The sequence below is a fragment of the Balaenoptera ricei genome, chromosome 1 (genome assembly GCF_028023285.1).
Source record: "Balaenoptera ricei isolate mBalRic1 chromosome 1, mBalRic1.hap2, whole genome shotgun sequence".
NCBI classification, from domain to species: Eukaryota; Metazoa; Chordata; class Mammalia; order Artiodactyla; family Balaenopteridae; genus Balaenoptera; species Balaenoptera ricei.
Window position 1 is genome coordinate 45,458,222 of NC_082639.1, and position 27,504 is coordinate 45,485,725.

A 27,504-nucleotide genomic window follows, 5' to 3' on the forward strand; every position below is an offset into this window, starting at 1 on the left:
GCACCGAAGGTTGGGGGATTAGCTTTATCGAAAAAGGTCTAGAACCCTCTGATTCTCCACATGTGGTCCTAAGATACTTAAGAGCCCACAAAAATTATAATAGAACTATTTTATATATTTAAAAAATCATAATGGAAATGGCACATTTATCTAAGATAAAGCCACACAGACTAATAATAAGGGATAAAGTTGTTTGCTTTTGGCTCAGAGTGAAAGTACCAGGTTTCACATGCTAATGAGCAGCTCAAATTGGCTGATAATACATCATAAGAATTTTTGAGATAAGATTGATAGACCAGATAATCTGGTAATTTCTGATTTACAAAAAATATATCATATATAAAAGGTATTCATGAAGTTTTGTGAAAAGATTGGGAATCTTGGGCCTAAATCATTCATTATGGTGATTACTACTGTGTTTGTAATTGCCTGAATCAGTGTATCTCTTACACCAGGAACCTGAACCAAGCAAGAAGGACCTTAGGAGTCTGGGAGGTTTGAACCAGACTCAAGGGTCTTGATAATTTGCCTAGGACCAAGGCAAGTTTCCCAAGAAGATGCTGTGTGGTAGGAAAGGTGATACCTGTCTAATGGAAACAAGTAAAGTTGGGCCCACCCAAAGGGCTAAACTGTTACTTTAGAAGGGGCCAGTTTCCTTGCTTTTGTTGCAATTTTCAAGTCATATTTTTATGCTGTATACCTTTGGGGGGTGGTGGTGGTGGTAATTTTTCTTTTCTGTTTTAAAAGTAGAACTGTTTTTGAAAACGTCAGTCCGGTTTAATCATGCGAAAATAAAAAGGCAGGACACAAATATTTGAGTGCCTACTAAATAGCAGGAAAGATTGGGTATTTCCTCATACAAGGAATTGTCTCTTACAAACAAGAGGGGAAAGTTTGTCTAAACTTGGATCAATGCTTTCAAGAGGAATGAGGGTATCTCAGGGGTATCTCATTCGGGAAGCAAAGAGAAACAAAACCAAGGGAAGGTGGAAGAGCATAGGACAATTATACAGTTGCTCTTTCTTATCGAGATAGTCTTTCGTATTGTTTTGTTTTTATAAGGGAGGCCTTTCCTAATAGTGGGATCTCTGACTCCTATAAATCTGCAGCATTTTGAATATATTCCCCTCAGTTGGCCTCACTGGGTGCACTACAGTTAAATGTGTGTCTGATTTTTTTTTTTTAATAAATTTATTTATGTATTTATTTATTTATTTTGGCTGTGTTGGGTCTTCGTTTCATGCGAGGGCTTTCTCTAGTTGCGGCAAGCGGGGGCCACTCTTCATTGCGGTGCGCGGGCCTCTATCGCGGCCTCTCTTGTTGCGGAGCACAGGCTCCAGACGCGCAGGCTCAGTAATTGTGGCTCACGGGCCCAGCTGCTCCGTGGCATGTGGGATCTTCCCAGACCAGGGCTTGAACCCGTGTCCCCTGCATTGGCAGGCAGATTCTCAACCACTGCACCACCAGGGAAGCCCCTGTGTGTCTGATTAATGAATATAAGTGTATACCATGGGTGGTAAATAAGACAACTGGGCTTATTTTAAGGTAAATCCAATCCATTTCTCATGTTTTATAACTGTTTTCTCACAAAAAATCAGAAAGAGACAACTGCCTGACATACTTTCTAACCCTCTTCCAAATCTAGACAACCTACTATTTAAAAAAGCAAAACCTATATTTTGTGACCAAAGCCTTACTTGATTAGTTAATTGTATTTTCTTTTGACTCAGAGAAAGCTAATGACTAGGCTGAAGGCAAGTGTGTGACTCACTCTTTATTCAAACAGCACTACTGCAGTTGCCAGTAATGCCCATGTGAGTGAGGAAAGTATTGGTTAGCAAAGTCATTTAACATTTCACGTCTAATGACACTGAATCTCATTAAGACTGTGGTGTACTATGTTACTTGATGTCACTCTTATTTTTGTATCTGTATTATTGATAATAATAATAAAGGAATGATAATAACAGTTTTTGCAAAGTGAATTCTATACTTAATTGTGCAACACGAGAGTCTAATTCTTACTATCAAAATGAAAAGCTTTCTCTGATAATATCTTTAACTTATATGCTTTCTAACAGAGAAAAATAGTTCTTTGGAAAGATCCATCCAACAAAAAAATCTATAGCGTGTGCAAAATAACATAAAATGCATTTGTGAGAGAATCATTTTTGCTTTAATTTGCTCCCTGATCATCATATAGCAATAAACAGACATAGAACATTTCCTAATTATCCTCTGGGTTGGGTAGGGGTGAAAGGGAAGATCTAGAAAATTAGGAGTATATTAAATCAAATTTCAGCACATAATTATTCAAATAAAATTTTAATGATTTCAGTTCAATACAACTGAAAATGTAGTGTATTAAAGGGCATTTTCTACTAAATTTCAAATTACAGGTTGTGGGCCATTGCTGAGCAGGAGTGTCATATCCTACTGAGTATTCAACTTATTAACTACGGTGACTGACATGGTAGGAGGTGGGGAAGAACAATGATCAGCTCACAGAATTTGGCTAAGAAAGGAAACAAACAAAAACAGTGCAAATAATAATTAAAATAGCACAGATATTAGTAAAATAAAAATACAATCCCAAATATCCATCTCTTAAATTACTAGAAAAAAATTACAGGTAAAGTTACAGCAAATACAGTCATCACAGATTTGGGTAACTTTATTTGCATTTAATAGTGATTTTTAAGTCCTATAGCCAATGAAACCATTTTAAAAAGCACTATGAGGAATGGAAATTTAGATGTCTATACACTTTTCTTAAAAAAAAAAGCTTAAATTTCTGAATGAGCAAGATTCACTTTTGCAGGTAGAGGCCCTGCTTCTTCATAATCTTCACCTTTAGATCTAACAACCACAAGAGAAGAAGCTGGATATCTGTTTAGCTTTTGTTCATTCATGAATTCCAAGTCACCATAGATACTCAGCTTCTGCAAAAAACAATCAATGAACATTAGCAATTTGGATAATTAGGAACCTCTGCAAGTAAGTCTTCAAATAGCAATTTAATCTGTGGTTATTTGGTAAAAAAAAAAAAATTTCTATAAACATCCTCAAAAATGCTTTTACTCAAAGTGTTAACAGATACGTGATTACGTTCCCAGTGGATGGCCAAAGAAAACTTTTCCACATGTACTGACTTAAAATACTTAGAAGTTAACAACTGAGCATCAAGAAAAATTGCTCAGGTTTAAATGGAGTAAGTGAGGTCATACAAGAGCATGGATTCTGGATGTTTGATGCCTTAAGTGATCAATTCCTTTAAGATCTTAGCTCTCCAACCAAGTGGTCAAATGATTTGGGGTAAGTTTCTCTGCTACTAAATGTTCTAAATTAACATATATGGAAAATGGTATGTACTATTTTAAAAGGCTGTGAGTAGAACAAAGAATGTACATGAAATACTTTAACATTGATAGAAAGGTCTTCAGAAACATATAAAAGCTCAAATTATTACTAACATATCCAAGAAGATAGATACTAAAACGAAAGAATGAAAGCATAACACAGAATCAGTGCAAATGTCATAAAACTCACTGAAGTATAATGGAAATGTCTAATATCTTTTGAGAGTAGGTCTATTTAGATATAGGTCTATCTCCTAAAGGAAAAAAAAGAAAATGAAAAGTTTTTACTAACAAATGGGATAGATTTTGTTGTTAATGCATATGGCAATAAATCTCTGATTCTGTAAGTTAAAAACTGAAGTGCTGGGACTTCCCTGGTGGCTCAGTGGTTAAGAATCTGCCTGCCAATGCAGGGGACACGGGTTCTAGCCCTGGTCCGGGAAGATTCCACATGCCGCGGAGCAACTAAGCCCGTGTGGCACAACTACTGAGCCTGCGCGCCACAACTACTGAAGCCCACGTGCCTAGAGCCCATGCTCCGCAACAAGAGAAGCCACCGCAATGAGCAGCCCGCGCACTGCAAGGAAGAGTAGCCCCCGCTCACTGCAACTAGAGAAAGCCCGCGCACAACAACGAAGACCCAATGCAGCCAAAAATAAATAAATAAAATAATATAAATAAATTAAAAAAAAACAAAAAACAAAAAACTGAAGTGCTGACATTATTGACAGGGCAACTGACTATATTAAAAAGACAGACCCACACAGAAGTACCTGATGTTGGAAAGGTGCTTTTAGAAGATGCTGAATAAAGAGCACCTTCAAAAGTTTATCTACAATACCAAGACATGCTACAACGTGGATGAACCTTGAAAACATTATGCTAAGTGAAAGAGGCCAGTCACAAGAGACCACACATATTGGTCATCTACGGCTGGTGAAGATGCTTGGGAGGAAATGGGGAGTAACTACTAGTATGAGTTTCCCTTTTGGGGTGATAAAAATGTTCTAAAAGTGATTGTCATGACGGCTGCTTACTTGAAGACATTTCAGATGTGGTCTGCTGTCTACTGTTTCAAGGCAACAACTATCCTGCACCAAGGAGGTGGCCCAGGACCTGACACTTTTCCAGTAAGAGAATATTTTCAACACAAATTCAGTGGTTGATGGATTGGACACGGATCTGATACACTAAGGCCTCCTTAAAACCCAAATTAATATGTGATAATTTGCTCTGGGGCACAATGAAAGAAAAACTTTCACAACTCTAACATTTAAAAACCTTGAAACAGCGACCAGGAACTGTTCAAATGATTTCAAACATCTATATGGAAGAAGCTATCTAGAAGATCAGGGAGAAAGAGTAAAATTTGTGCAGAGAAATGGATGGGAGCATATGGATAACCTCTAACCAGTATGTTCAGTGATTCTGTGGCTACTCTGTATTCTCAAATTACTAATCAAATACAAGGGTACAATAGAGGTATTTTCAAAAGTGTTACCTTGGGAAGTTTATTGCCCAAGTACCCTTTATGAAAAAAATTACTTAAGGAGGTCCAGCAAAAGTAAAGAGGAAATCAAGAAAGAAAATAACATACAAGAAACAGTAGCAACTGAGATGACTTAGAAAATGGGAAGAAAGCCAGAACAAAACAAAAATGGGTTCCATAAAACAGATATATGGAAGATTCTCCTGGGAACACTTTTAAGTAATTCAGGTTTATATTTGCCAGTGTTCTAATAGAACCAGTGTTCTACTCTGAATATTTATATAATCATAATATTGTAAATGCTGCCTAGTGGATTTTAATTTTTCAGATCAACCTATGAAAGTATATATACAGAAGAATGAGTATATTTTATTGTCAAGGATCATAATAATTAATGAAAATTGAGACAGTATGAAAAGGGAGAAGGAAAGGCAGTAATGAGGAATCAACAGAAATTTGTAAAGCACTCACTAAAAGTATACAAAATAATAATATACATTATAAAAACCAGCAACTGGGGGCTTCCCTGGTGGCTCAGTGGTTAAGAATCCGCCTGCCAATGCAGGGGACACAGGTTCAAGCCCTGGTCCAGGAAGATCCCACATGCCACAGAGCAACTAAGCCCGTGCGCCACAACTACTGAGCCTGCGCTCTAGAGCCTGCAAGCCACAACTACTGAGCCCACGTGCCACAACTACTGAAGCCCGTGCGCCTAGAGCCTGTGCTCTGCAACAAGAGAAGCCACCCCAATGAGAAGCCCGCGCACCGCAACAAAGAGTAGCCCCTGCTCACCTCAACTAGAGAAAGCCCGCGCACAGCAATGAAGACCCAACGCAGCCAAAAAATAAATAAATAAAATAAATAAATTTATAAAAAAAAAAAAAAAAAAAAAAAACCCCAGCAACTGAAGAGATGGAAGGGAGAGACAGTATAAGGGAACTAAACTCATCCTTTAGTAGGAGGACATCAGATAATGTCTAAAATTGATAAAACAAAAAATAGAAGATAAAATTGTAAAATGGCAACTGCTCGGAAAAATTTTTAAAAACTATTGACTGGTTTATCTGAGAAGTGAGGAAGAGGAAGTCAATTTTATGTCACATGTATTACTTCTAAAAGTTAAAAATAAACTCAATTAGTATGTATTTGGGCTTTAGGCCTGCCTTTGCCACTAACCAGTTATGCAATCTTAGATAAGTTACATAAATCTTTTCTAAAACTCATTTTCTTAACAGAATTTAGATTAAAAAGCTATGGCATTTACATCGTTTTCTGATTGTCTCTCTTGAGACTTAAAGCTTTTAAACAGCAAGATTCTTAGTCTTTTTTTTTTTTAGACAAATAATGTTTACTATAGTTTAAGACATGTTTCACCCTACTTTTTTTTTTTTAATTAATTAAATTAATTAATTTATTTCTGGCTGCGTTGGGTCTTCGTTGCTGTGCGTGGGCTTTAACTAGTTGCGGCGAGCGGGGGCTACTCTTCGTTTCGGTGCACGGGCTTCTCATTGTCGTGGATTCTCTTGTTGCGGAGCACGGGCTCTAGGCATGCGGGCTTCAGTAGCTGTGGCTTGTGGGCTTTAGAGTGCAGGCTCAGTAGTTGTGGCGCTTGGGCTTAGCTGCTCCACAGCATGTGGGATCTTCCCTGACTAGGGATCGAACCTGTGTCCCCTGCACTGGCAGGCAGATTCTTAACCGCTGCGCCATGAGGGAAGCCCCCACCCTACTTCTTGAGTCGTTGCAGCCTTTAACATTTAACTTTGTTCCACCTTCATGTTATTCTTCATTGTACCTCTAATCTCTTGAACAGGGCCTAGCACATAGTATGTTATCCGTAAGTGTCCGTGATTTACTAACATGAATGTTATTTGAAGTCTTCTAAAACCTTTCTTAACTAACCATTTGAAATCAGATGATCATGGTCTTGATAAATAAGAAAAAAGAATGCAAACAGATAATGAGATAACACTGAGGCAGCAGTTATATTATTATTTGTTGCTTTGGCAATTTTCTGAGGCTGCCTGGTCTCTAGAAAGGAATATCCAATATTGCTAAACCCTGTTTTTATAAGTCAGGTCTGACCTGCTTGACAAGGACCACTGTGAATGACAACTCTTTATTATCTTAAATAGACAGCTCAACAAGAGAAAAGCATTATTTCATGAAGTTTCAAAAAAACGACATCATAAATGTGAAAGAACAGGGAAAAACAGTGGAGAAAAAAGGATCAAAATCTTTGTAAGTCACTCAAAATGATACTGCTTTAAGATCAACAAATGCCAACTCTTTCTGGCATTACTATCAAATGGTATATGATTAGTACCTACTATATACAAAACAGGCTAAGGATAAATTATTTCAGAACTTTCCTAAATAAAAAAAATAAAGCTGCTCATAAGTTTCCAAGACTACATTCCTGGCCCTTATTAGCACCATTTTAAGCTTTATTTGTAGTGACTGAAAAGGAAGCTTTTTATATTTCATGTTTGAGCTCAAGATACCAGGTCCATACTGAAGAGAAACATTCTCTCAGCAGGTTTATGATTTCCTATAAACACATAGGATTATATATATAAACAATATAACAAAATATAAATAACATTGCTCATTGCTTGTATTACTTAAAATGGAGTCTCATGTTACTATGGAGAGAGGTCAGAAGTAACTTATGTTCCAATAATAAAATCAATGAAAAGGTTTTATGAAAGTAAAGTTTAAAATAGGTGGCTTTTGATTAAGAAAATCTGAATAACTTTCCTAATGCTAAATTCTCAGCTACTTTTACAATAAATAAAGGAGAAAATACCAGGGAAGGAGTATTTACACTGCAATATTTTAAAATAAGAAACATTAATATTGAAATAGTTTATACAGCTTGTTTTTTCTCCTTTTTGTTTTGGCTGCGCTGTGAGGCATGCAGGATCTTAGTTCCTCTACGAGGGACTGACCCAACACCCCCTGCAATGGAAGCACGGACTCTTAACCACTGGATGGCCAGGGAAGTCCCAGTTTATAGTTTTTTTTTTTTTAGTATACTTTTTTATTTATTTATTTTTGGCTGTGTTGGGTCTTTCTTGCTGTGCACAGGCTTTCTCTGGTTGCGGTGAGCGGGGGCTACTCTTGGTTGTGGTGCACAGGCTTCTCACTGTGGTGGCTTCTCTTGTTGCGAAGCATGGGCTCTAGGCACGCGGGCTCAGTAGTTGTGGCTCACGGGCTCAGTAGCTGTAGTTGTGGCTCGCGGGCTCAGTAGTTGTGGCTCGCGGGCTCTAGAGCGCAGGCTCAGCAGTCGTGGAGCACGGGCTTAGTTGATCCACGGATTGTGGGATCTTCCCGGACCAGGGCTTGAACCCACGTCCCCTGCATTGGCAGGCGGACTCTTAACCACTGCGCCACCAGGGAAGTCCTATACAGTTTTTAATTGTGAAAACAAATCCACTAAAATGGCAATATGAAATAGTTCTGGATGAGTGATTTTTTTTCCTGCTTCTTTATATATAACTTTATAAATTCTATACCAAGTAGATAGAATTTTTATAATTAAAAATAGTTGAAAAAACATTATTACTTAGCTAAAGTGTGGTTTCAGATACAAAGTAAAGCCTAAAAGCAGTGAATTCAAATGAGTGTTTTCGCTATATTTTTCTAGAAAATGTATCTTAGGAAAGCATAGGCTCTTTGAGGGTGTCACCATACTTTTGATTGTTAAGGACAGGAAGAAGAGTTCTAGAGAGGGGAAAGAAAGTGACACCCATATGCAGATATCAGGAGGGAATGTAATAGCTGCCAACAGGACTCCATGTATGGTTCTGATGCTTTAGGCTTTATGATCCAGGGGCCTGGGCATATGTGGGAACAATGAGGCGTTCTACAAACAACTTAAAAATAAGGGGAAAGAACTTCTCACAGAATTAAAGCTATACAATCAAGACAAAATTTATCACAGCAGAGACAACATCTAAAAGGAAGAAAAAGATCAAGAGTAATCTGAAAGGGAGGGACAGATCCCCAGGTCTGTAAGATGTAACCAAACCACAATGTGAAGCACTGTTATGTCTAAACAACACCAGAAGAGGAGGTCAGTTCCATAAGTCAAGTAAGGAGATAAGAGAGGAAAAACTATGAAATGTCCATCTAAGAACTGTTTCAGTAAGAGAGTTTGAGCATCCTGGCTCAAAAACATGAAACATGTGGTCCCAGTGGTGTTCAACTTCCTAGTGTCAAAAGAGGTTACACAGAAGATGAGCTTCTGATACAAGTAACATAATCAACTTCCCTAGTGATGATTCCAGGTTAACTAAAAAAAATTAAGGGTACTGGCTTTGGAGTCAGACGACCTGGGTTTAAATTCTGGTTCTACCACTTACTAGTTATGTGACACTGGGGTAATAATACGTTCTCTCTTTCAGTTTTCGTATCTGGAAAAGAGGATAATAATAGCAGCCATCTCACAGAGTTACTGAAAGGACTAAATGAGCTAATTCATATAAAATGCTTAGAACGGTGTCTAGGAGAAAGTGCTCAACATTAGTCAGTAGTCCTGGGAACCAGAAGCCAGGTAGTGGTGATTTTATCAAGGTAAATTCCACCTGAGGCCAGTAATTCAATCTTTCCAGGAAATAACCACACCAATCTCTACGTGTATCTTTCTTTTACAAGGGGCATCCTAGAAGTAAAGAGAAGGAATTGTGCTTATTGGAAGGAATAAAGTACCACAGTGTCAATAAAGATTTACTACTCTGGGTTTGTAGCTTTGTTGCCATGAGGATTTAGAGTGCATGGGGCAGTTCAAAAGCAAGTAATAGGCAAAGGCAATCCTATGTAAGATGTGTAATTTCAACTTTATCAGGAACAATAAAATGATTAAAATATGGATATCAGAACTAAACAAGAACACAAAGAGGTAATTAGCAAGACGATGTTCAGATCAAACAGATGAGTTCTACAGAAATTTACCCATTGTCTAACACTTCCACAATTCAAGGTTCTTCCCAATCCTGTCTAACTTTATTCATTTGGTTTAATTTCCTAATTTAAGTTCTTTTAATCAAGTCAGCTGCTTACAGTCCTTCCCTGATAGTAGCTTATTCTTGTCTGTACCTGGGAATATTGTCCACCCTCCTGTCTCTGCTAATCCATACCATTCTTCAAATTTCCCTCCTTTCTTCTTTTCTCTCTTTTTCTATTGCATTCTGGAGGCATATGAGAACTAAAGTTTATTTCAGTTGGATCTGATGTCAATAGAATTTATTATCTTATGTTTAGTTATATAAATAATTTTCCTTCCTTGAAAGCTAAGTTGAATCATCAAATTAGACTTTTTTTTTTTAGAGCTCAAAAGTCATTGTTTTTATTTATTTCTATTTATTTATTTATTTAAACATCTTTATTGGAGTATAACTGCTTTACAATGGTGTGTTAGTTTCTGCTTTATAACAAAGTGAATCAGCTATACACATACATATATCCCCATATCTCCTCCCTCTTGCGTCTCCCTCCCACCCTCCCTATCCCACCCCTCTAGGTGGTCACAAAGCACCGAGCTGATCTCCCTGTGCTATGCGGCTGCTTCCCACTAGCTAGCTATTTTATATTTGGTAGTGTATATATGTCCATGCCACTCTCTCACTTTGTCCCAGCTTACCCTTCCCCCTTCCCATGTCCTCAAGTCCGTTCTCTACGTCTGCATCTTTATTCCTGTCCTGCACCTAGGTTCTTCAGAACCATTTTCTTTTTTTTTTTTTGATTCCACATATATGTGTTAACATACGGTATTTGTTTTTCTCTTTCTGACTTACTTCACTCTGTATGACAGACTCTAGGTCCATCCACCTCACTACAAATCACTCAATTTTGTTTCTTTTTATGGCTGAGTAATATTCCATTGTATATATGTGCCACATCTTCTTTATCCATTCATCTGTCAATGGACACTTAGATTGCTTCCATGTCCTGATTATTGTAAATAGAGCTGCAATGAACATTGTGGTACATGACTCTTTCTGAATTATGGTTTTCTCAGGGTATATGCGCAGTAGTGGGATTGCTGGGTCATATGGTAGTTCTATTTTTAGTTTTTCAAGGAACCTCCATACTGTTCTCCATAGTGGCTGTATCAATTTACATTCCCACCAACAGTGCAAGAGGGCTCCCTTTTCTCCACACCCTCTCCAGAATTTATTGTTTGTAGATTTTTGGATGATGGCCATTCTGACTGGTGTGAGGTGATACCTCATTGTAGTTTTGATGCATTTCTCTAATGATTAGTGATATTGAGCGTTCTTTCATGTGTTTGTTGGCAATCTGGATATCTTCTTTGGAGAAATGTCTATTTAGGTCTTCTGCCCATTTTTGGATTGGGTTGTTTGTTTTTTTGATATTGAGCTGCATGAGCTGCTTGTAAATTTTGGAGATTAATCCTTTGTCAGTTGCTTCATTTGCAAATATTTTCTCCTATTCTGAGGGTTGTCTTTTGGTCTTGTTTATGGTTTCCTTTGCTGTGCAAAAGCTTTTAAGTTTCATTAGGTCCCATTTGTTTATTTTTGTTTTTATTTCCATTCCTCTAGGAGGTGGGTCAAAAAGGATCTTGCTGTGATTTATGTCATAGAGTGTTCTATGTTTTCCTCTAAGAGTTGACAGTGTCTGGCCTTACATTTAGGTCTTTAATCCATTTTGAGTTTATTTTTGTGTCTGGTGTTAGGGAGTGTTCTAATTTCATTCTTTTACATGTAGCTGTCCAGTTTTCCCAGTACCACCTATTGAAGAGGCTGTCTTTTCTCCATTGTATATTCTTGCCTCCTTTATCAAAAATAAGGTGACCATATGTGCGTGGGTTTATCTCTGGGCTTTCTATCCTGTTCCACTGATCTATATTTCTGTTTTTGTGCCAGTACCATACTGAAATTAGACCTTTTTTCTGAAACAAAAATCCTTTACCTTAACAGTATGTTTCTTGAGCCAGTTAAATTTTAATTACCAAGAAAGTCAAGACAGTTTTCCATCTCTTTCAGGGTATACCAGAACACATTACTCAAAATCAAAAGCTCTAGCCTTGCTGCTTCTAAAGCAGCAATTATTCCTTAACATTTGTGGCAATGTTAAATTTAAAATTTTAAGTAGTTCTACAAGTCTTGTTTCTTATATATCACCTTAGAAACTGATGTCAATGGGTTTTTTTCAGTCTCAAAGATCTAGGGAGAAGAGAGACACTGTACTCAAACCAGCCGGCATACACTGGTCATTACGGTAGTTAGCATCACAGAAAATTGGTAAGTGATTCTTGTGCTGCGAACCTGTAATTCTCATGTGTGCCAACCCCGGTGTGTGATTAAAACCACCAAATCTTCTCTCATTCTATTAGTAGAAAGGTTTTGCGTTTCTAGCTAAACCAATAAGGCATTAAAAAAAGTAAATCATATGGCTCAGTCTTCAAAAGGCCTAAGAGTTGGAATTAAATTTACCTCAGAGGGAACATACTGCTCCACAGCTGTAGCAACAGTTGCACAACAAATCCAGAGCAATACCATCACGGAGAGGACAAGAGTCATGGTTAAAATCCAGCCGGAGTTACTGGGGGGGGAAAAAAAATCAACAATTAGTTATGTTAAAATTGCATAATATAAAAAATAGGAGGCTCTTAACAATTACAGGCAATCAACCTTGTGTACTTACTTAATAATATAATTAAAACTTTATGTGTACTACCTTTAAAACTATTTTAAAAAACATACTTATAGAAGAAAATATTATAATAGCTATTATATTAGGGTGATATGATGTCCTTTCCTCCATTACTCAAGTTTCTATAACATGGCTACGTTACTTTTATAAATTAAAAAATCAGACATACTGGCTTTCTACTAAATATATGAAACTAAAGCAAATTACTGTTAAGGGTATTTTTTAATTACTAAATGAGATAAGGCAAATCAAAGTGTCCTATAAACTGTACAGTGCTACACAAATGTCATATATTATTTTGCAAGGTATTAAGATAATACTTGCTTTAAGAAAACCCAATATTCCAAAGAATTAAGGTACATAATAGGTAAATTATGAAATGATCATGTGTTTTATAAATGGATTCACAACAGGCTTCCAGAAGTTAGTTTCTCTACTACATTTCAAATATTTAACTTAGCACAATTTACTTGAATTTCAACTTACAAGAGCATATCTATTATGAAGCATTCTGTATCCATTAGCACATATCTTAAAAAGATATAGTTATATTTTTCTTATGATTAAAATATCTTAGGGTAGAGGCCAGTTACAAGAATCAGCAACTGGAGTTTTTTCCATAAGTGACCTATTGTTTGCTAAACTATAGATTAAGATTTAAAGAACAAGTGAAGCTATTTTTAAAATGTTAGATTTAAAAGAATAACATAAAACATGACAAAATGTTAAAAGGCAATAAGGCATCAATAAGATGCTAGGTAATGCAGTATTAAGGATAAACTGTAGGGAATTCCCTGGCAGTCCAGTGGTTAGGACTCAGTGCTCTCATTGCCGGGTCCCCAGGTTCAATCCCTGGTTGGGGAACTAAGATCCGGCAAGCCGCGTGTCGCGGTCAAAAAAAAAAGAATAAACTGTAACTTAATATTAGATAATTACTTAGGTTTCATAAAACTTATTAAACTGCAACAAAAATCCAAAATACTGAGAGAGAGAGAAAAATTGCCTTTTTTTCTGTACAAGGTCAAAAGCAAGTTTAGCAATGAAAGGAAGGGAAAATTTAAATTCTCATTTCCTTATCCAGTCTTTAAAGAGTTTATTCAGTAAAAAGTATTAATTTTTAGGTTCTAATATAACCCTACTGATATCTGATAAAACCTCTCAAGAAACTATTTCTACTCTAAGAAATTACAGGAAGCATGTAGTGTGGACTACTGAAGTGTTACACTTGAGACAGAACAGTCCACTAGAGTATATACACACTTGTTCACCTCTCTACTCAAGTGCTTGGTCTGGTACCTGACACAGAGTAGATAATTATCACCAAGTGCTATGGCCTACTGTCTCTTTCTCTCTCTCTTTTTTTTTTTGGCGAGGGGTGGGGAGTGGTTGCAAGGAGAAGGCTCATATCAGAACTCCTTGGAGGAGTAGAAGCATGCATACTTTGATAAAACCCTTCTCACCCTCAGAAGGCCTGATATTCCTTCCCAGGAGGGCACAAAGTACCAATTACCCTCGCCTGCCCACTTTCTCTTGCCACCCTTAAGAATCCTTGGCATGGGTACTTCCCTGGTCGTTGTGGTTAAGAATCCGCGTTCCAATGCTGGGGACGCGGGGTCAATCCCTGGTCAGGGAACTAAGATCCCACATGCTGAGGGGCAACTAAGCCTGGGTGCTCTAGAGCCCATGCGCCACAACTAGAGAGAAGCCCACACCGCAACTAAGACCCGACACAGTCAAATAAATAATTAAATTAAAAAAAAAAAAAAGAATCCTTGGCATGGAGATGACACTCAGTATAGAACACAAAGCCCTCCTTTATCTATAGCCCTTATCTACCTCCCGTAGCCTCCTGTGTGGCCATATAGATAAAAACAAAAATCCAACCCCCAAACCATTCAGACACACAGTCATCCCTTGGTATCCCCAGGGCACTGGTTCCAGGACTGCTGCCCCCTCCCATACCAAAATCTGAGGGTGCTCAATTCCCTTATATAAAGTGGTGTAGTACTTGCATATAACCTATGCATATCTTCCTGTACACTTTAAATCATCTCTAGATTGCTTATAATATCTAATAAAATGTAAATGCTATGTAAATACCATTGACCCTTGAACAACATGGATTTGAACTGTGTGGGTCTACTCATATGTGAATTTTTTTCAATAAATATTAAATTAAAGCTTAACTGAGATGTCTGAAGAAGCACATATCGTAACATAAATCAAAGACTCCCAATAAGAACAAGGATGCTTTTGTGCTGTGAAAAAAACTACCCGCTTGGGTTTGATTAAAGTAGTATGAGAATTACCTTTTAAACAAACTAAAATATCCAAAAGTACAACTTTGGATTTGGTGGGGAAAAGGTAAAAGGTAAAAAAAAGTTTTCTACTTTTGAGCAGCTAATATAACTCTAAAATAATAAAAAGGACTGCATCTCTCTGATACAAGCCAGATTTTATCTCCTATATGCATAAGTGAAGATGAATACATACAGAGAGAGACATCTTAAAAAACCATCACGTTCTCCATCTTCAAGATAGTTCCTATGTGCTTGTGAACTTCTCATTTGCAGATCTGCTGAAATAATAAGGTACAAGTTTATGATATCCTATTTTCCAAAAGCTAGTCTCAAATGACTGCTTCTAGATATATACACTGTACAGATATCCAGCTGCTTTTGTAAATGTAATCTGACATATTTTATAATGAATGCAAGTTCCTCTGGCACATTAAAAACCAACTGGATATTATACAACATTATGAATTTCCTATTTTACTTTCAAATTCTTATTGACATTGATGCTTTCTGTTTAATTATATTTCTGAATGTAATAATAGAATTTGGTTTGTTCAAGTCTAAAGTTAAAGATGGCCTTGTGTTATGTGCTGTCATTATCCACCCACCAAAATAATTAAAAAGTTAATAAAATCAGTATCTAAAATAAGGTATGAGCTAGCACATTTTAAAAGGTAAGCAGTTTTAGCCTGATGTTTTCTATTCCTATAAGTTTAAATTCTCTTCTAGCATAGAAATAAAAATAGAATAAAAACATATTTTCAGGGTAGTTTCACTATTTGGTTAGTTTGTTGGGAGATACCAGAATCTCTCATTAGTTCATACTCAAAACATCCTTCAAAGCAAACTAAATGTTTTTAGAATAGTGATTCTAAAGTGTGGTCCCCAGACCAGCAGCAACAGAATCCTGGGATTTGTGAGAAATGCAAATTCTCATGTCCTATCCCAGATCTAGTAAACTGGAAACTTTGGAGGTGGGGCTCAGAAATTGCTTTAACAAACTCTACAGATCCAATGCATATTAAGGTTTGAGAACCACAGTTTTAAAAATTATTTATTCACCTTCCATTAGTGTAAAAACAATCATACAACCAATTCTACCACCACCAGATTGGACTGTTAATGTTTTTAATCCCAAGCTACTTAAAATAAAACTTACAGGACATTTTGCTTAGCGATGGTTCTTTCAAATTTGTAGGCTCCTGCTCCAACTGTGGTGCATACTGGATTTCTGGCTTAGACTAAAATGATAGTGAAAGCAATTAAGTCATTTGTACTTCTTCTTAAGCTTTTCTCAGTAGGAAGTTCTATAACATATCATCTCTACAAACATTCAAATTGAGAAAAAGTAACAGAAGTATGGTATAAAAAATAAAACATGTTAACCACAATATATTTTAATTGCACTTGCTAAACATTAGATCCAGTGCCTTGCAAAGAAACAGACTTCTAGCATCATCAAGAATTTAGTCAGTTTAATTTCCTGACAACATAAAAAAAAAAAAAAGGGACAAATTACAACATAGTACATTAAGTATCATACCATGCAAAACTGAGTTCTAATTCTGGTTGATCAGGAATAATTTAGCAGACTGCCAAAATTTCTGGTTAAACACATATTACTTTATTCTTTCTCATCTGAAACATTCCATTCTTCCCTAAGTATGAGTAATTCATAAATTATAGCTCAGTGCTCCATACTTTACATCTTCCATGTAGCACTGATTCTCTGGAGTGGCGTTTTCTCCATCATAGCCACACTTAAGTTGACATAAAGAGAGAAACAGAGCTAATCTCACTTCTAATCAGGAATGAAGGAGGACTCCGCTCTGAGAGTCAACTTAAGCTTTAACTTAAGTAGCTTTCAGACACAGAACTTATTCATGAACTTAAAGAGAGAAAACTCCTTCTGTGTTTTACATATTACCAAATTAAGTACAGGGGACCCAAGACTCAGGACGATGCTAAAAATCACAGACTAGCCTTATAGTAAGCCACTCAATTGGCAATAATAATTAAAAGGTTTACTTTAATTATTACCTGAGAGAAAGCATCACAACATAATTTGTTGGCTGGTAAGTTTGAGGAATTTAACAACCAAATTAAAAGGAAGACAGCATGGTAGGGAGCTAAAGTAACCCAGGTTTGAAGCCTAATTCTGTTACTTACTGGCAGCATGACCTTAAATAAGTTAGACTCACAGTTTACTCATCAATAAAATAGTGATAATACAACCTCATGAAGTTGTTTGAAGATTTGAGATAATATATGTAAATGCCTAGTACACATGAACCTTCAAGGACGCAGCTATTATTATCATATCACATGGTACATAATGAGGTAGGAGAAAAGTTACCTCTCCAGAAGGCAATATGCTTCTCCAACAAGCTCTCTTATAAGAGTTATGAGAAAAAGCACTATTAACAACTAAAAATTATGTTCTATTGCTTTTCCCTAATATCCATATGTGATATAAATACACACCATTATTTATATTCAAACTACATTAACTTTTCTTATGTCTCATATCTAGAGGTTTCATTTTTATCAATTTAACCACTCTAAAATTTAGCAGATTCAGAGTTCTTGTAAGATAAGGAACAACAGGCTTTAAATAGGTTTCCAATGGGCAGAGGGAAGGGTAAGTCACATTGGGTCCTGATGCCCAATGTTTTAATGTAGGTTAGTAAGTAATTATTATTTGATGATAAATATTTGTAAGGGACTAAGTACATGGCCCTATACTAAGACATTGATTTAAGACATATACGTTACTACTGTCGGTATTTAAATGAATCTATGAAGCACAGTCATCACCTGGAATATAACTATTTTTCCATCATCAGCTTGAAGATAAAAAGTCCACGAAGACGTTATGAAGCTCTGTGCAGAGTCCATCATATCACTCCAGAATGACCTTACCAGAGTTAGAGGGAAGAGTAGATGCATTTTTGGCATCAGGGACATGAGCTTAAAAAAAAAAATTAAATCATGAGAAATATATTATTTTTTATATATGTACATTCAAGAGAGCAACATAATCAAATCCTTATTGGGACAGAGTATAAACCATTAAGTGATTCTACCATAGTCATCAGCATTACAGTAAACTCTTCATTACCTATGCAAATTAACTATGAGAAGCTTAAAATCCCAGGATCCTTTAATTTGCGACCAAACACACTTATAAGCTACCTGTCACCTCTATCAAAATAACAGGCTTTTGAATTAGGTCCAAAAATGTGGAGAATCTTAAGATTTGATTAAATAAGGATTAGCAAGTCCTCAAGAGGTAGAAGGGGAAGGGACAAATCATACTATTCTCATCTTTAATGCTTTCATGTAAAATAAACCATGCTATAATGAACACCAATGGAAAAAAGGGAAAAATCAATCAAAAGAATATATGCATCATAAAATGTGAGGTATCTGACAACAGGGTGAGTGAGGGAAGTATTTATGGGCTGACTATATACAGTAAGCTACTGATGAGATTTTTACATTAATTGGTATCACCTCCCCTCCAATTCTGACTTCTTGACTTATTTAGCAGCAGTGGGCCCCTCTAGAGCACAAGTGTGGGATACAACTTGCTGAACTCTAGGGATAGCTTTGGTTCTGCTATATTCCAAAAGAGAGGCAGTACGGGGTATTAAGAGAGAAGAGTTTTTAGAATCAGAAGACCTGTATTCATGATCCAATTTTCCCACTTAATAGCTGTGAAATCATTCACTGATTAGTTCACTAAACAAGCATTCGTTAAGATTATAAATTTTAAGATTTTTAAACCATGTGTGTTTATTTATCACTGTATATCTGTGTTTAATCTGTATAGGACAGAGGTGAAACACAGGGTGATACATGTGTATGGGAAAAGGCACATAACCCAAACTAGGGTGAGAGGTGGTTAAGAAGGCTTCGCAAAGGACATGACACCTGCCCTCAGTCAAGAGGATTCACTGAGCAGATGGGGAGTAGAAGGGACAGAGGGAAGAAATAATGTCATATTACAAACATTAAGAACTGTTCAGTACGTACATAATTAAGAGAAAAGGAAATAAAAATGGGTCTTAAATATTAGAAATTATGTTTAAAGTTACTCATAAGAGAAACACAAATGAAAACTGTAATAAAAGTACGTTGCCAAGGACTGGGAGGAAGAGGAAAGGAGAGTGACTGCTAATGGGTATGAGATTTCTTCTTTTGATGATGAAAATGTTCTGGAATTAGGTAGTAATGATGGTTGCACAGTTTGTGAATATACTAAAAACTACTGTACCGAATACTTTAGAATTTTATAGAATGAATTATATGTCAATTTTTAAATCTGATACAAATTCCATGGAGGGCAGTTTTGCTCTATTTCTCAAAATTAAAAATGCATATACCTCTTAACTCAGCAATTCTACTCCTGTGATTTTATTCTATAGATATAAATGTGAAAAATATGCAACATCATTTATAAATTAAAAAAATTAGAAACAACCTACATGTCCACAAATAAGGGACTGCTTAAATAAATGATACATCCATACAATGAAACATGTATGCAGTGAAAAAAAATGAGTAGACATTCTTTATTACTTATATTTTAGAAAAGAAAGAATACATGTATTCTTGTATATATATAAATTACCTCTGCATTGGTAACCCTGGCTACATTAATGGAGCAAAATGGAGTGGCTAAGAGATACAGAAGTAGGAGACTTTTCATTATACAGCTGATCCTTGAACAATGCAGGGGTTAGGGGTGCCAAAATCTGTGCATATACACAAATTATTGTTGGCTCCCCATATCCACGATTCTGCATCTGAGAATTCAACCAACTGCAGATCATGTAGTGCAGTAGTACTATGGGTCAACTGTATACTTTTTTTTTTTAACCTTTTGAGTTTTGTACCATGTGGCTGTACTTCCTATGCCAGAGTTAATAAAATTAAAAAACTTTTCCCAGCATGTTTGGATACAGTATGAGGGGTGGGGAATTATAAGAGATGATATAGAAGAGGTAATCAGGAGCCAGGCTGTGATAAGTGGTTTGGACTTAAACCTGTATGTAATGGGGAGCTACTGAAGTATGTAAGATAGGAGAATGACATGACGAGACTTCCATTTAGAAAATAAATATCTGGACACAGAAAATAAATATCTGGACACAGACTAAAGGATGGACTAGAGGGGGCTGAAGTGGGAAAATAGATTGGAAGTTAATTTAGTAATACAGATGAGAAATAATGATGATTTGAGTTAAGGCAATGGCAGATGGGATGAAAAAAAGGAACTCTCAATTTTTCTGAGCCTCAGTTTTTTCATATGCAAAATGGGGATAATATTGTCACTGGACCGAGAAAAAAACCAAAATGAGATTATAGGTGTGAACATACCTCTTAACAGTAAAGCATTATACAAAAGTAATTAAATCAATTGACTTTTCTATTTGCAAACATATCATTTGTTTGCTGAAGACTAATTATAAAATACAACACTAAAATAGGATCATGTGGGCAATATACATTTCAATACAAAGTGCGATCTAAGCAGTCATTTCTGAAAGGCAGAATTGTTTCGTACTTGTTCTTGTCTCAATTCAGCAAATGGCAGCTGATTCTGGCAACCAAGGTGACAAGCATATTGCTCATCAGATTGGGAATATGCTTCTGTACATGCTGGAAGAGAAAAACAGTCAAATTACAAGAAAAAAAGAGAAGGAGAGAAAGAAAAGGGAGAGAACATTGGCATCTTATAAAGAAATTTTATAAAACTCCATATCTTCTGCGTCCCACAAGTCAGATCTTCCAGGTATAAATCTATTAACTACATACTCAGGCTCTGGCTACATGATGACATTCATATGAGGTGATCCTCATAGCTAAGGTTTGCATAGTGGAAAAAACACTGAACTGGCATCCTGAAATTCTGGCTTCACCACTTGTTGGCTGTGTATGTGACCTAGGTGGAGCTGTTTAACCTCTCTATTGATTTCTGTATGTCTAAAACTGAACTACCACCACCTATTTCATGGAGTTGAACAAAATAATATACTGTAGTAATTTACACAAATATATGATATTACTGTTAGGAACTGAATCACTTAGTTGAGAAGCAAGGGTATTCACATGGCAAGGAAAAATAAAACAAAGCAATCAGTCTAACATCCTAAATTCTGAGAAAACTGAACTTAGAAAATATTCCACAGCAGGATTCTAAAGTTGGAATGAGTCTCTACCATATATACTCTTCATTTAGTTCACTAGAGCCATTTCTTTCCTGTGATATAACACTTTACCACTATAACAATTTTATTTTTCTTTCCACCCAGTCATGCATTTGTAATATACTTCCCAAAGGTGCTAGATAATAAACTGAACCGCATTACGCACATATAAAGATGGCCATTTAGGAGACTGAGCCATAAAAAAAGTTTATGATATCACAGAGGCTAAATGTGAGTACTGGCATAGTGATAGGGAGAAAGGTACCTCCTGCTACACTAAATAAACAGTGTAAGGTAATGAATGGAGAAAATTCCATTACAGTTCTTTAAAAAGCTAAATGTCAATTTTGTCCTGATTACAGGTTTATTTTATTAAACACATCACTTTTGGTAAAAGGTAAGAATAGTGGTTTAAGAGACGACAAAAACTCTGGTTACTTCTTTTATTGGCATGACCCACAAAGAATACACTATTAAATACTGAGTCAAAGGCCTGATTCAGTAAAAAACTTGGAGCTAAGTCAACTAGCCTATGAATGAAAGGCTTAGGAAAATTATACCATCCATTGAAAAGGTAGTGATGAATTATAAGAAGGGTAATTACTATTGCATTTGTCTAAACCAAATGCTTACTTAAACAAAGGTGTCCTATCCACAGCATAAAATAAACATTGTCTCAATAAATAGATGAAATTTAAAGCCCATGAAATTTCTAGCAGTAGCTACTAAAGAGTTTAACTTCATAATAATTAAAGTATGCTGGATGAATAGTTTAAACAGTATGTCTGTCATTTTCTGAGGAAAACACATAAAAAGCATAACACAACTCAAAGAAAACACCAATGTTATATACTGCTGATGTCATTAGCATAGCATCTTACCAGATTCACATTCCAATTTGGTCCGATTTAAATCAATTCCATCATCCACAAATTGACAAATTGAAAACAGCCTGCAACCTCTCTGACATGCGTACAACTCCTCTTCCTAGGGAGTTCAAGAACAGGGAGGATTACCAAAAACTAGCATTTTTCCTTCAGGGGGAAAAAAGGTCAAAAAGAAAGCAAAGTTAATAGGGTTTATTATAATTGTCCAACAAAAGATTTATGACTGAAAGAAAAATGATAGGAGCCAGGTAATACCAAGACCTTTGCCATACAAAGAAGTTTTAGTTTCTTATTTTAACAGTGACATCCAAAATAAATAAATAAACTAATGAATAAATAAATAATAAAAGTGATATCCAAGAAACAAACCTAGTGGGTAAAAACATCACCCTTTTCCCATATTCCATAGTCATATTTTGGGGGGAAAAGTTGAAAATAAAAATAACAGTGACATAATCAGAACTTTAATAGAGGTAGAAATGAGTAAACAAGTACTTTAGGGACCAGTGGTGTACTTCTGCCACATAAATATTTATACGAATCATCAGGCTTATCAGGAAAAGTATCACAACTAGCTTCACGTGGCAAATAGTGCCATAAAGGCCCCCACAAAGTGAGGTATACATCTAAAAAAATGCTTAAATGAAAGGATTTTTTTAAACTTGGTTTACCTGAACTGAGAACACAAACAAGGCCAACATGTGACATATGGGAAAGGCCACTGGAATCAGCCAGACTTGGAATAAAACCTTTTAGGTCAGTGTGTACAAGTTACTTTACATATCTAAATCTCAAAAAGGAAATAAAAGCTATAAATTATCTCCAAACCCCTCAATAATGCTGGAAGACAGCTATTCCTAGTGCAGTGCCCGGGACACTGAAGGTGCTCAATAAATGGTAGTAGTGTTAATCATAATAATTGGTTTTAAAAATAGAAAACAACAGTTATAAGCATCATTGCATATGTGTGAGAGCTCAAGACAGGAAAGACTCTTCATCGCTGGAAAATGTGAACTGCTTAATAAGACTAATGACAACGTCTTCAACAGGCTTTTCTTTGGTTAAATGTATAGTATTTGAAACAAACCAGTACATGTGGGGGAGCCCCCTCAACTTACTGTGTAGTTCACTGTGTACAAACTGGCAGGCACCTAATAAGGAAGGAAACAGCATGTGCATATACCAGTTAGCAACCAACGGAATACAAAGGTATGCATTTCTTTCCAGCAGGATTAGTAAAATTTATGTAGCAGCAACAATCCATTAAGAGGAGATGGCTGCAGTCTAATATTAAACAAGCTTTATTACACAACTTTGAAGGTAGTTCATTTTTGGACTTCAGTTCTAGCTGCATTTATTGTTATGGTGAAATTGAAAGAGTTAGCAATTAAAATAAATTTCATACCTGAGTAGCTTTTGCAGGCTTTGTAAAACAGTGGAAGAATTCTCTTACGTCTTTGGAGCACCACATATTTCCTTATATTGCATAGGGGAAGCATGAGCTCATTAGTATGAGCTATACTGCATACCATTTCATTTTCAGATATGTTTTCATTTGTTAAACCAATCCAATAAGCCCTCCAGTACCATTTTCAGAAGAGACTGTAGCATGGTGAAAGAGCCTAGGTTCAGGAATTAGCCCTGGTTAGAAGCTCAGCCTCACCACTTATTCTGTACAACCTTGGGCAAGGGACTTAATCTCTCTCAGCCTCAACTCCTTAGTTGTAAAACAGTGACAATATTCATATGCCAATCTTGAAATATGAGGATTTTATTTTATACTTTATTATTTTATTTATATATTATCTTATATCTACATAATTAACATTATGCTATACTAACTAATAAGTAGACATAACATTAATAATATATTTCATGAGCACCCATAATGTGCCAGGCATGGTGCTAACACTTAATGTATCATAGGATACCTGGCACAGAGCAGGCACTCAATTGATAGCTATTAAAAATCATAACCTTATTCCAAGTAACTGTTTCATGTTCTAGATAATATTTCATGCCCTATGTATCCAAAGTGACAGGCAAGCTTATATAAAATAGACCTTCCCTAATTTAGAGCACAAGGAAATGGTGCTCCCCACCAAACTGAATACCAGCTAAATAATTAGAAGGAAACTTAATGAATCCTCCTTAAAGAAGGAACCCTACTATCTATAGATTTTTACATGCATTTTCTTATCCTGAGCTAAGTCAGGCTAACTAGTCTCCCTCTTATTCAGTATTACTAATATACTGTATGTATCAAATTGGTTTTATGACACTGGGCAAAGGAAATAACTATCTATTGCCATGTGTTAGGCACTGTGCTAAGAGTGCCATGTATACTATCTTTAATCCTCACACTTGCTCTGCAAGGTGTGAGGTGTTTTTTTTTTATAGTTGACAAAATGAAGTCATGATAAGTTAAGTAATCAGCAAGGACGCACAGATAGTAAAAGTGAAGCTGGGGGGCTTCCCTAGTGGCGCAGTGGTTAGAGTCCGCCTGCCAATGCAGGGGACACGGGTTTGAGCCCTGGTCTGGGAAGATCCCACATGCCGCGGAGCAACTAGGCCCGTGCGCCACAACTGCTGAGCCTGCACTCTACAGCCCACGAGCCACAGCTAGTGAGCCCTTGTGCCACAACTACGGAAGCCTGCACGCCTAGACCCCGTGCTCCGCAACAAGAAAAGCCACCGCAATGAGAAGCCCGCGCACCGTAAGGAAGTGTGGCCCCTGCTAGCTGCAACTGGAGAAGGCCCACGTGCAGCAACAAAGACCCAACTCAGCCAAAAATCAATCAATCAATCAATCAATCAATCAATTTACTAAAAAAAAAAAAATGAAGCTGGGAATGGAACCCAGGTTTGTATGGTTCCAGAGCCCACACTCTGTTAAAAAATGACCAAGCTAGCTCTATAATTATCTTTGTTATTAACATGACTTATGTCTCCTGCATTTGGACCCAGACAAGTTAAGCAATTATACTTTTGAGGAAAGTGAAAGGGTAAAATATAATAATTTTAAGTATCTACTTACAAACAAGTAAAGTATCCTACTTTCTTGAAACAAATAATTAATTCTGAAAAAGAGTCATTAAAATGAGAGCTCTATCTGCCAGTCACAAATACCAGACCAAGAGAGGCTACAGGACCTTGTAAATTCATCTAATTTCTTATAACACACACTGCTTTTTCCTGAACTGTAAAGCACAATAATTTGAAGGAGGACTGACAGACATCAGTGAAACAAGTAAATTAAATATTTGTCATAATACAACTTTATTAACAGAAGGCACCATACTACAGCCAGTTTTAGGACTGAATTCCTATTACTCCACTACTTCTTGGCTATGTGACCTTGGGCAAGTCACTGAACCTTTCAGAGCCTCGATTCCCTCAACTGTAAAACCCAACTTTGCAGGGTGAGAATTGGGGATAATGGAGGTAAATCTCCCATCATACTGGCTAACAGAGAGCAGACAGTTAATAAATTTTAAGGCCAGGACACACAGGGAGCCAGATGATTTAGAGTTCCTGGGGAGAACAGCTTTACTGAATAAGTAAAAAACACTTAGATATCACATCAATTGTTAGAAACTAGTGGATATTATAAAAATACCTAGAGGTTTCAGAAATGTTTACCCTTTTGAATTGTTTATTCTCGCAGCATATGTATTCAAAAAACTACAAATTTGCTAGGAAAATCTCAGAAAAAAAAACCAAAACAACCAACACATCCAAACACTAGAAAGATACAAAATAAGTCTCTGCCCAATTCCAAGCCAAATCAATATTAGTTTCCTCATACAATCCTCTTACTTATGAGAGGTTTATAAGAAGAGAAAAAAATAATGTATCCAGGAGCAGTACACATGGATTTGAAAGTCTGGAAGTCAGAATTCCTCCTTTCTCTCTCTTGACTGCTATATTTGTCTCTGACTGAAAATTTGATGATCCCCTCTCCCACACTTTTTCTTCAAAATTTATAATCCTCAAGCAATGTAAAATCCAGCAGTAAACAAACATACGGGCAGTGATAGCATTTAGAACTTCAGAATTTCAAAAGCCTGAAAGCACTTGCCAATAAGGAACATCCTAAACCTGTCACTTTGTAGTTTGAGAGAGCAAAGAGGGCTAGCCACACAGTTAAGCATACAGCATAGGGAAGATGAAGGAAAAGCAAGGGCAAAAAGACCAGCAAAAGCTCTCATAAGGAAAGGCGGGGGAGGAAGGATGATATACCCAAATTATATATTTGGAAGGGTGGGGGAGTCACCACGCAATTTAGGATGTTGAGTCAACAGTTCTTCTAGAAGCTGCAAAACAACTCGATTAGCGGAATGGAATTAAAGGAAAGGCAGCACCTGAGGGCGGACAAGGAGGGGAGGAGGGGTCACTCTGTCTGTAAGTTGTGATCCCCCTACGAAGGGCAGTCTCATTTCTTTCCTACTCCACTTATTCCCTCTGTCTTCTGCTGCACTGAATGGTAAGTTCTCTGAATGCAGCAACCTAACTGCTTTTTCTCTAAGCCATTCCAGTCCCAGTGTGAGCGCCTTGTACAGTTACTCAACACAGGCGGAAAGCCCTTCCTGAGCGTCTCCCAACTCCTTGATGTATTTCATACTATGGTGGAATTGTCTACTTGTTTCACTCCAGGAACAGACTGCAGGCTCCCAGCCCAGAGAGGCGCTCAGGGAACAGGGGTTAAGAGTTAACATTTTCTGGGCTGGCGTATCTGCAACTGCCCCCCTCCCCCCCGCCGTCCCTGGAAGGTGAGGACCCCGCATTAATCATCTAGATACTCCTCCCCCCTCCGAGTGTTCGTCTCCCCTGCTGCCCCGCAAGGCCCCAGAGAAAGGGGTTGTGTCTTGCTTATTTTTGTGTCCCCAGCCTATTACAGGGTAGGTGCGGCACAAACTTCCGGTAATTACAGCAGAAGCGCGGTGCGGGTAAGATTAGGGAAGAAAACAGGAGCCACACAGATGGGAGACAGCGGTTGAAGGGTGGATTCAACAGTCAGGCTCCCAGAGCCGACAGAGGTGCGGGAGAGCGGAAAGATGGGAGACCACGGAAGGGTTGTAGCCCGGTTTGGACGGGCCCTACCTTGGGGTAGGTGTGCAAGGGGTAGGTCAACTGACAGGCCCGGTGACAAGACGCCGTATCACCCAAGACCGAGTCAAAAGCTTCAGCCGAAGCGGTCCCCGAGCCTCCGGTCAGGGCCATAGTCAGCAGCAGCAGCAGCGGCGAGAGCCCCAGTTGGGCCCTGACCCAGAGGCTCCCCTTCGGCGCCGCCATTTTGTTTGCCTCTGTCACAGCACCTCAGCTTGTTGCTGTTTTCTTTTCAGGTTTCCTCCTCCTTCCGGGACCAGCCCCTTCCCAGTCCCGCGGGCCGCTGCTTCCGCCTCTGCCGTCCTCTCAGCTCCGCCCTGACCCGCCCGAAACTGCCGCCTCTCGCCCCACCTCTAGGTCTACGAACTTCTAGGTTGGCGAGAGGAAGTGGGTCCAAATATCGCGAGTACTAGAGCGAAGCGACACCTTAGCTTCGCGAGGCACGCTGGGGCATGTAGTTCTCTATAGGCT

General features: G+C 37.4%; 2 protein-coding genes across 6 annotated transcripts in view; one reads left to right on the forward strand and one right to left on the reverse strand.

The window, feature by feature from the left end:
• Positions 1-2,309: 2,309 nt before the first annotated feature.
• TMEM59 (transmembrane protein 59) lies at positions 2,310-27,387 on the reverse strand. Of its 4 annotated transcripts, none has more exons than XM_059923026.1 (9): positions 27,028-27,387; positions 23,043-23,075; positions 21,919-22,024; positions 20,395-20,489; positions 17,640-17,792; positions 15,982-16,063; positions 15,019-15,103; positions 12,306-12,414; positions 2,310-2,942 (listed from the first exon to the last, which is right to left on the reverse strand). In XM_059923026.1, the coding sequence occupies exons 1-9, from the start codon at positions 27,217-27,219 to the stop codon at positions 2,787-2,789; spliced, it is 1,011 nt and encodes a 336-aa protein (XP_059779009.1). In that variant the 5' UTR covers positions 27,220-27,387; the 3' UTR covers positions 2,310-2,786. The 4 variants fall into 4 exon arrangements, with proteins under 4 accessions (XP_059779009.1, XP_059779018.1, XP_059779027.1 ...); XM_059923035.1 differs by having other exon boundaries at positions 15,019-15,100; positions 27,028-27,386; XM_059923044.1 differs by lacking the exon at positions 23,043-23,075 and having other exon boundaries at positions 27,028-27,384.
• TCEANC2 (transcription elongation factor A N-terminal and central domain containing 2) overlaps positions 26,889-27,504 on the forward strand; it is a 38,516-nt gene continuing 37,900 nt past the window's right edge. The window contains exon 1 of one of the 2 annotated variants that reach the window (XM_059923097.1): positions 26,889-27,406. The gene's annotated coding sequence lies outside the window, so the exon portion shown is untranslated. The remainder of the gene's footprint in view (positions 27,407-27,504) is intronic. The other variant, XM_059923108.1, reaches the window with a different exon arrangement.